The 10865-nt window shown below is 39.6% G+C and overlaps 1 protein-coding gene across 1 annotated transcript in view; it reads left to right on the forward strand.

The window, feature by feature from the left end:
* The window catches only part of LOC109826421, a 2268-nt gene continuing 1489 nt past the window's right edge, over positions 10087–10865 (forward strand). The window contains exons 1-3 of the mRNA XM_020393454.1: positions 10087–10318; positions 10391–10588; positions 10671–10825. Of these exons, the coding sequence (XP_020249043.1) occupies positions 10087–10318; positions 10391–10588; positions 10671–10825 (585 nt within the window). The remainder of the gene's footprint in view (positions 10319–10390; positions 10589–10670; positions 10826–10865) is intronic.

Genomic DNA, 10865 nt, shown 5'->3' on the forward strand with positions numbered 1-10865 from the left:
TCCATAAATTTTCTTTAGTTTCTACTTAGAGTATAAAGGCGCAAATGCATTAACTTTTTTTTTGCTTATAAGCCCAAAATTCACTCCCATTTATCGCATGCTCAAGTGTCCTCTAGGAAAAAGGGGTGCAGCCCTTGTTTATCTTTAAATCCAAAATATAAATTACAAAATGTATAACTACATGGCATAAGGTGTATGACTACATATTATACGGATATCATTGTATAATGTAGGGCACATAACTACATACTATAGAATGTAGGGCTACACGCTTTAGATGTATAGTTGCATGCCCTATTAGATATAACTATATAAATTTGTATTATATATTTTGGGTTTAGGGCTTGGTTTTGTATGAAGTATAAAAAGGAAATGTGAGGTTCATTGAAGTGCAATGGACGATACCTCTTTTATAGTTTTTGTTTAGGTGGAGAGAATTTGATACTTGAGAGGAGATGCATGACTTTTAGTTTATTTTTCATTTTCTCTCCTCCTACTGAACTAAGCCGAAATTCAAGCAAGCTTTGTTTTCCAGCGTGTTAAAGTATATTGAAGCGGGTTTCTTGGTAAATGGGCACAACTTTGGGTTATAAGCAAAATTTTCTATATCTTATTCAGAAAGAAAATGATCTAATGAGCGCATTAAAGGCCCGTTTGGATGATAAGAAGTATTGTGAGTAAGAAGCAACTTATTAAGTAATAAGTTCTAAAATTATAAAGTAGGAAGTGGCGGAAATGATATTTTTTATCTATTTTACATGTTTTTGAAAGCAATGGAAATAGTCCATCATTCTTTTCATTCACTTATTCTGTTTGGATAACAATTGATATATTGTTAGGAAGTAGCTAATATATCATTTAAACCATAATAAGATCATCGCCCTTTATTATACTTTAACAATTATTATAACGATCTAATAAATATTATAGCATTGTAGATTGAATTGTGACAATTGAGTATACTTTGCAATGAGTTTAATATGATTTTTCAATTTGAAATGAAAAATATCTTAGATGTTTTTTGTGTACGAAGACAAAGGCTTTTATAAGTTTCTACGTTCAAAAACAAATAGATTAAACATACAAGGTTAAGATAAAAAATAGTACTAAACATGATTCTTTTTATTAAGGGGTATTATGCGCAAATAGCGGCACTCGATATGAATCCTTAATTTCACGATATGAATCCTTAATTTCACGATAATGAATCCTTAATTTCACGATAATGCCCTCTCCACACGTGGACCTAGGCTTGTCCATCCGAGCCGCTCCGGCCTTAAAAATCAAGCCCGGGCCGACTTTTTGTTTTTATTTTTATTTTTATTTTTTAATTTTTTTTTAAAATCTCTTTAAAATTTAAAATATACATAAAAAATTACAGAAAATAAAAATAAAAACAATCATATGATTAATAACTTGAAATGACATAAATTATAAATACAAAAAAGTATAAAAATGAAATATGATAAAAATAACTTTTTTATTAATAATCAGTAAATCTTTTACAAGTATAAATTTATTTCGGAATTCATTGCATCATAATAGATGAGTACATCCCAACTAGGTTGGCACGTACTCACCTATATCACTATTATTTGTAACTGTTTCCAAAATAATTCATTACAAATTTAAATCTAAGAAATAAAAATTACAATTTGATGAATATTGATTAATATTTATATCTATCTGCTAGTCCCAACTCTTTAAATTTATCTTTAATTCCAACCATCCGATCGATACCTTGCATTCGCTTCTCGTACCTCCACCAATCTTGTAAGCACATCACCGTTTGTATAGTATACGGATCTAAGTATGTCCTATGGTCGTCAATTAAATGTCCTGTTGTGCTGAAGACAGATTCTGAAGCTACCGTCGAAACCTGTACTGTTAGTAAGTTACGAACCATGGTGGAAAGTATAGGATATGAAACTGATCAATATACTCTCCACCATTATAAAATATCTAAAGCATTTCCTTGATATTTAACTAAAGAAACAGATAAATATTCATCTATTTTAGAAACCTCTAACGATGATCCAAGTCTAGACCAATCAGTTAGTTCAGCTATCATTGTATGCCTATCAAAACTTACACTTTTACCTCAGCTTGAGCTTGAAGACGCTGAAATTGTAGACTGTTGTGCAGCTGCACCATGTCTAGCTGCGTACTCATCATATAAGGTTTAAAAATAATTTCTAATAGCTAAATAATAAGAAGTAGCAGTAATGTTGGATTCATCATCTAATCTATAACCTATCCATCATATAATAATTGTAACAAACTTCGAAGGCCAATATCCTTCAAACATGAATCAATAAGAACCCCCAAACCAAAAATATGAGGAATAGGCCTAAAATACTTATTAAATTTTCTCTCCATTTGAAAAATTATAATTCCAAAAGTATCATTCATACGATATTTGTTAATTTTTTTGAATATTTAAAATTTGTAAAGCAGCTAAAGTAATAGTTGAATAATAACAACCAGATAATAACATAGTAGTATCATAAAAAATTTGTAACATCTCATTTAAATTACATATAATTATTCATTCATCTTCAGTTATTCCATAAGAGCTACCATAGCTAGAACTAGAAGCAAAATAATTTATAAAATTATTTATAATTTCTTTATATTCTATAGCTACACTTAATATTGTATAGGTGGAATCCCACCTATGGTCAACATCTTTTAGAATTAGTCTAGCCTTAATATTTTTTTCGTTTACACATTTGTTTCTATTTTTTAAGTCTTTGTTCAGAAGCAGTATGCATATAAGCAACTGTTCTAACCTTTTCTATCATGGGTTTAATTTCAGTAAATGCACTTTGAACAATTAAATTTAAAATATGATATATACATCTAATATGAAAAAGTTCACCATGACAGGGCAATGGCAGAGTTATTTTGAGAAAATCTATAGCTACATTGTTATTACTTGCATTATCTAGTAAAAGAGAAAACATTTTTTGATCAATTTCTAGTTTTATAAGTTCTTCAACTATTAAATTGGCTACATTAATTCTAGTATGTGACTCTTTAATTATAATAAAAAATAACTCTTCTAAACATTTGTTAATTTTTATCAATCCAGTGTGCTGTGATACATAAATAACATGTTTGTGCTTTAGATATCCAAATATCAGAAGTTAAAAAATTACAGTTTAAATTTTTAAAATATAAAATTATTTTTCCTTGTTCCATTTGATAATGTTTTAAAATGTCACGTTGACATGTTTGACGAGAATTTTTTTTAAAATTGGGATAAAAACCATCTCTAAACAAATCTTTAAATTCATCATCTTCTACTAATTTAAAAGGAAGGTTTTTAAGAATGATAAACATGATGACGCATATCCTGGTTCGGGCAGTGTCATAATTCTAAGTACCGAGACTACCAGAAGAGGAGGATTGAGAAATCATAGATTGTCGGATATCACCTTGAGGAGTCTGGGATTTGTTGTGTTTTTCTATATGGCGTTTGAGGTGGTTGGTGCCGCTCTTATGATGAGCTTGGAAAGTCCAGCCGCACAACGCACATTTAACCTTCTGGGTGAGGATCCTATCGTGTTCATCCTTGGTGATGTCTATCTTCTCAAAAAAAATTCACACATCGGATCTCGGTCTTTTAGGAGCTCTTGATGCAGATTCGTCGCCACCGGATTCGGGATTACCACTGGTAGGATCGGTAGGAGGAGTAGCTGTTGTTATAGGAGAGCTCATTTTAATATCAGTAGGAGATAGATTTTGCTCTTCATAATCAGATCCAGAAGCCATTTGATGAAAGAATTAGAAAATATAAGAGATTATAAGAAAATATAAAATTATATAAGAGAGTATTAGAGAGAAGTAGATGAGTTTTGGTGTGAGAAGAAAAAGTAAAAATCATTCTCTATTTATAGAGGCAGCCTCCTAGTCAAATGACCAAAAAACTCTTACCAAATAGCCGTTTTTTGACCGTTTTAAGGGGCAAAACGGTCAAAATGCGAAAAATGGTCGTTTTGGTCGTCCCGGCCAAACAGTCACAAATTAGACCGTTTGGCGAAAATGGTCACCCTTGGTGATCGTTTTCGCCGGGCCGGGCTGGCCCAACCCGGCCCGACTCGGATTTTTGCCTTCAACGTCACCAAGGGTGACCGTTGCTGAGCGGACCAGCTCGGGGTCCGGCCGCCACCCGGCTCGTGTGTTGCCTAGCCGGAACTGTTCTGGGTCGGGTCGGGCGCCAGCGATGGGACCCGGACCCGGGTCTGGCCTGGGTTTCCGGGCCGACCCTAGGCCGAGCCAAGTTCCAGCCTGGGCCCGAGCCGACGGGCTTTTTAGACAGGGCTACGTGGACCCCACCGCTATTTCATTCACTTCTTAAGCGTTTTGGAGCTTCAAGGGTATGAACTTTTTTTTCGAAAATGGAGGTGAGACGTAGGCATCGCATTAGCAATAGAGGAAGTAGGAAATAACGTTTTTAAGAAACAAACAATTTTTTTGCTCAAAAATAGCAAAAGTTGTACTTGCTTCCTTTGTTTAGATACTTCATATCTACTTCTGTATAAACAAAAAAACTCTAAGCTTTTGACGCACCCCAAAACAGTTGTTATGCTCTAGCCACAACACATGGATCTGAACTAGGGATCTAATCAAATAAGATATAAAGCCGACTTGATTTGACATATTCATATATGCTTACTGGTTGTGAATACATTCATGAATATATATAAGATTGGATAAATAAAACTCATAGTCCCCCCACCCTCCACAAAAAAAAAAATAGGAAAAAAAAGATTACTGATACTGTTGTGCATCGTGTGGAAACGTGCTCGACAACCAAACGAGTCAGTAAGCGATGAGAGAAGAGAACTAAACTAAATACTGTTTGGTTCAAAAATCACTGCTGTGGAATTCATTATAACTTTGTTCGATTACAACAAATTCGAAAGAATAATCTTTTTATAAGACTTTTTCTACACAACAAAACAAAAATTACAACTCTTGAGAAACAAACACGAAAATCGTCTATCAATTCTCGTTTTCGTGGGACTTTGCCTGTGCCGGGAACGCTTTGGTTCGTGGACCGCCGATTCACAGATCGTGAAGAGGGGGCTTATGATTCTAACTTCGTTATCGAAGTAGAAATTGAAACGATATCTTATCGAAGTAAGATAGTCGTTCTTCTTAAAATCAAGTCGAAGCTTAATTTCAAGGCGTTGCAAGAAAAGAACTCAAATCTGCTCTCTCTCTGCTCTGGAATGCTCTAACAAATGCTCCATCTCGTCAGAAGTGACCCTAGGGGGGTATTTATAGCCTCAAGGGTCAGTGACTGCAAAAACTTAACAATCGAAGAAGTCAGTACGGCGAGACAGTGTTTACTGTCTCGCTGGGCGAGACAGCGTTTGCTGTCTCGACCCGCGAGACAGTAAATTTGCTGTCTCGCTCAGCGAGACAGTAAATGCTGTCTCGGAAAATGGAAGTTTCTCGCTGTAACTGTTCTCCCACGTTTCAAACTCCGTTATTTTGGCAGTTATCCACGTGATTTTTGCCCACGATGTTTCCCACGTCCCTTGGCAGTTAATGGACACGTGTAGGGCAGTTACAAATGTTGGTTTTGACCATTTCAACACTGTCTTGTTGGCGAGACAGCAAACACTGTCTCGCTGGCGAGACAGCAAACACTGTCTCGCTGGCGAGACAGCAAAGCCTGTCTCGCTGGCGAGACAGCAAACACTGTCTCGCTGGCGAGACAGCAAACACTGTCTCGCTGGCGAGACAGCAAACACTGTCTCGCTGGCGAGACAGCAAACACTGTCTCGCTGGCGAGACAGCAAACACTGTCTCGCTGGCGAGACAGCAAACACATGCTTGGGATATCTATTAGCATTTTTTGACGCCTACAGATACCCCCTCCAAAGTATTCCAGACTCATTCTTTTATAGAGGAGCATGGGATACTTTGGATAAGATAGATTTTACTTACGATCCCTTCAATGCTTGGCTGAATAGATCGTATGAAAGGACTTGTAAATGGCTTCAATGTTTAACCTCTTCTGCTGTTAGTCTATCCAGTTCTTCGTAGAATAGCTAACGTTCTCCCGGCGTCGCGTTTATCGCTTGACCGTTGTCGAGATCTTGAATTGAAGTTGATACTTGCTCTTGTGAATTCAGCGTTTACCATTGAATTGGTATATCCATTGAGAATTCCTCAGGTTATCCTTAAGAATATTCAGATTAATATTCTCCAGGAACTTCCTATTGAGGGTGGGAATACAGTTTAGACTCGTGTACCCGTTGGAGTATTCATTTGCATTACATTTGGCTTTTGACCCAGATAATATCTACTATTTCATGGAGCGAAACAGAAGAGTTTGCTGTCTCACTGGGCGAGACAGTATTTTCTGTCTCGCTCAGCGAGACAGTGTTTTCTGTCTCGCTCAGCGAGACAGTGTTTTCTGTCTCGCTCAGCGAGACAGAGTTTTCTGTCTCGCTCAGCGGGGCAGAGGCTATAAAAGTCGGGACTTAGGGTTTTAGAGTTTTTTTCACGTCGGATTTTGGCGATTTTTTGAGCGATTTTCGAGCGATTTTCGACCAGTTCTTCACCTCTTCTTCTTCTCTTCGTTTCTGATTTGGGTGGTGCTTCGATTTGAAGAGATTTCACTTGGATTTCAAAGGTCTGTTCGCATCTTTTCTTCAAAATCTTGATTTTCTTCAACTGGGACTGTGCATGCATTGTTTCAGCCATATTTTGATCGATTTCATGCTTAAAATCTTGACTATTTTCATTGGATTTCCTTGTAGATCATTTGCTCGTCATGTCGCCGCGTAGAACTCGAGGAAAGGGAATCCGACCGACTGTTCAGAGCCCTGAGGAGGCTGCCCCTGCTGCACCCTCACGTGGAGGTATATTTCTTTCACCTTTTCACGAATTTAAATACTGTATTTCGTCAATTCCATATGTATATGCACCTGTATTTGCTTGCAGATCCTCGTTTGTATCCTTTGAGGTACCTTCGAGAAGAGCCGGTATCCTCCTTTGAGGGGATCGACGCTTAAAAGTGTTTGTTTTGCTTTGACAAAACACACTTCATAATACACAGGGGCGATTTTATATCATCCCATATGTATTGAAAGGTTTTGGTATGCCGTTATAATGCCCGCATACCTCCTTTATACATATGGTGGATAGAAAATCGTCACACCTGTTATGAGATAACGACTATATCTTATAGAGTGAGATATACCGCTTTTCTCTAAAATTTTAGGATGACACTTACACAATTTATGTGTATGCCTCTTTTATCAGTCCGATTTCCTTCTACCACATTTACTGCTGATGTGATTACTGGCCGGAGTAGCGTGACCCACTCTTATTACGAGGGGATCCCGTTAATTGAATTCTCTCCCCAGTTTAAATCTGATTATAACGGAAGTGATAGTGAATTAATCCAGCGAGGTAGTTGTCGTGTTCTACGACGATTAATCACAGATGCGCCCTTGATCTCGGAGCAAGACTCGAATCAATGCATAAGGAAGCCAGATTTCTTATTTGGTGACTCGGTAAAAGATCCGAAGATTGCTTTCTGCCAGCCTGCGCAATGGTTGCACCAGAGTGGATCATCATTCTTATATCTGCCTTTTATCCCTCGGGATCATTCACTGTTAATGTTCAGGAACCTATCAGTTGGACGAGAGATGTTCTGGAAATTAACCGAAAACCACGAGCACATTCATTGTGGTTTCATTGGAAAGGAAGCAACTCCAGGTTCCAGTGAAAGAGCTCATGTGAGAGGACTTCATCCGGGTGTCTTAGGACAAGACAATATTCCTCAGAACGAAAAGATAGTGCAAGCCAACACTGTGAAGAACCGGTTAGCGGCAGCAGGAAAAAGATTGCCCAGAGAGACTTTCAGGTGTTATGGATGGGTCCATTATTCTGGGAACAAGTGGTGGTGGACCAGGATGACCCAATATGTGTTGAAACGTTTTGGGCGAGAATTAGCAGGATTAGGGTTGGATGTCCCGATTCGTGCCACCATGCATGGCTTGCAGAGCAGTGTAAGTCATTTCCTTTGTTTGTTCGAGATCTACAACCCGGACACCAATACATTCTTTACCAAGAACGGGGAACTTGGACTACCACTGCATGAAATGATGCAAGTGTCTGCTTTGCCTATGGGCGATGTCCCATATCAAGAGTTCTTTCCGACCACCAATCAGCTGATTAAGATGAAAGATAGCTCGACTGCGACCTATGACACTCTATGGGAATTGACCTGTCATTATCATATAGCCATGGCCGAGATGGAGCCCAAAGCCAGAAAGAAGTCTCCTCAAGTCAGTTTAAAACAATTCGCTGATTATCTCTTCAAGAACCTGGATGTCCGTTCGGCAGATGTGTGCGGATTGTCTCCCTTGAGTACGGATGAAATTAACCGTTTGTTAGAGAAAACCAACGCGCATTCTTATACTTCGCGCTCAGAAGATGGATTTTTGCACGGCACTAAGTTCCGCTCTTATCTGTGGCAAGCTGGTGTTCCGATTAGCCCTACTGCTCTGCTGGCGGGTTTTCTAGCCTTATGGTTAAAGAGATGTGTAGTTCCCCATCAATCCGCAGATGCGATGCCAATGGAAGTGTTGTATCCGGCCGTCCAGCTGGCTACAGGTCGCAAATTATCTTTGCTTCCCGCTATGGTGGCCGATATTCATAGTGGATTGCGGCAACTAATCTCCGCATTTACCCAGGAGAAAAAGAAACCTTCCGCCAGCCTGTCCGTTCCGAAGCTGGAGCTGCCCTATACTTACTTAATGGCCTGGTTGGTACTTCATCGACCAGATTTAATGGAGGCTCCTGATACGGTAGATCTCAGTGTCCCTCTGTTGCAAAATCTCGAGAATTGCAAATGGAGCAAACATCGAGAGCCGGACATAACGAGGCAGTTTAAAATTCACAAATGTTGGGAATTTTTTCCTTGCTTCCCTCAGTTCTCCGGTACTTACAACACTACCTTAGTGGATGCTGAAGACCCAAGGCAGAATCGTACCATCTTGGATGTCGGGTGCTTCAGATGGTTGATGAATATTCGACCTGGATATCTGTTGTTCAGGATAAGGGATGTTTGCCACATCGAACCCTATCTTCCATGTCGATTCGCCCGTCAGTTCGGGTATGATCAGATATACATCGGCAACCCGAATCGTCACCTCAGCTTTCGAGGTGGACTTATCGACGGGGCGAGAGCTTGGTTTTGGAGCATTGCCGGCTGCACCAATGTTGAATTTGATCTCCCCTTAGAGACGCCGCCTCTACGGATGACTTTCCTCTTTTGTAAATGGCTGATAGCCACCAATATTGTCACTCGACGTAGGAGGATATCAGACTCAGAGGAAGAAATAGCTCCACGGCAAGCAGCAGAACTGCCTCGCGAAGCTGTGATGTCGCCTCGAGGAAAAGAGGCTGCTGAATCATCAAGGAAAGGAAAGGAACCGGCTCGCTCAGTCGGTAGTGAAGAAGAATTTGACTCTGAGGAGACGGAGACTTCCGAGGAGGCGGGTGAGACTAGCTCAAGTTCTGATGAAAGAGCGGGTCTTTCTGATTCTTTCTTTGAAAGAGGACTTGTGTGCCCATCTGTTGCTCCTACTCAATCACAAGCTACTTCGAGAAAACGGGGAGAGAGGGTCGTCATGACCTATCCTAATCGGATGACGGTAGACATTCTCAGTGGGGACGAAGAGGATGAAGAGGATGAAGTGCCTCTTGCTCGTCGACAAAGATCACGACCTCCCACTCAAGCTCAAACCCAAATTCCTCCTCGAACTGAATTACGCACCAAACGTCGTCACGAAGGTCCTGAAGCACATCCACCGAAGAAACAAAAGAAAGCTGCTTCTAAACCGCGCGTTCATCTTTCTGCCGTAGAAGATATCTCTGGTCGTAATGTTTCTTCTGATGAACTAGGTAATTATTTATTTTTATCTCTCTTACATTTTTTTTTAATGCTCGAACTCATTTCATTTCCAATTTCTGTAGAGAGTCAAGAAGAGGGAGAATATCGAGTTGGAGCTGCTTCTCCTGGAGGTATAGGAAACAAGCTTCGTCCAACAAATGCATGATGCTCTGAAGGAAGGATCGGCTGATGTTCCACCAACTCCTGACGTTGATCCATCAGCTGCGGACACAGGGACTGATCTTTCTCCTCTCGGAAGAGAAATCCGAGAAATGAATGAGTCGGACCGTGTGCCTCCTCTAATGACCTGTGCGCTTTCTCTCCTTTTAGTCAAATTAAAAGAAGCAGGTACCAGTAGTGGAGCTCTCGAATCAGCCCCGACCAACGAAGGTAAAATTAATTGTCTTTTTGAGCAAATTCGTCTAAATTTATGTGTCATTTACGACTCAACACATTTTGTAGATGTCACAATGCACGAATCTGTTGGAGGAGAGACCACGCATACAACAGAGGTCGAGGAATTCAATGAACATCACCTCGATTTCAATCTCTCTGAAGGCGACCATGAGTATATCTCCGACTTACTATCGGGGAAAACTCCTGGTGCAGCCACGGAATCCAGCGTTGGAGTCGGTTCAACAGAAGCAGGTCCTTCTGAAAGTAAGACCTTTATTCTGTAAACTCCATATATGCATACATATATATTTTAACTTGATTAACCATATAAGTATTTGAATTATAGGACCAGTTGCTGGAACTGATACTACTATAATCATTGGTACGTCTGATCGACTAGAGGGTAGTGAACTTGTGCCGTGGACAGGAACCGAAGTTAATATCCAATCATCTATTCCTGAATTCCAGCCTACTACTCCTATGGACCCCATGATGATAGAAGTCAGTGTCACTCCCCAGATTAGTCCGGTCGCAACAAAAG

The sequence above is a fragment of the Asparagus officinalis genome, chromosome 10 (assembly GCF_001876935.1).
Source record: "Asparagus officinalis chromosome 10, Aspof.V1, whole genome shotgun sequence".
In the NCBI taxonomy this organism is placed as follows: Eukaryota; Viridiplantae; Streptophyta; class Magnoliopsida; order Asparagales; family Asparagaceae; genus Asparagus; species Asparagus officinalis.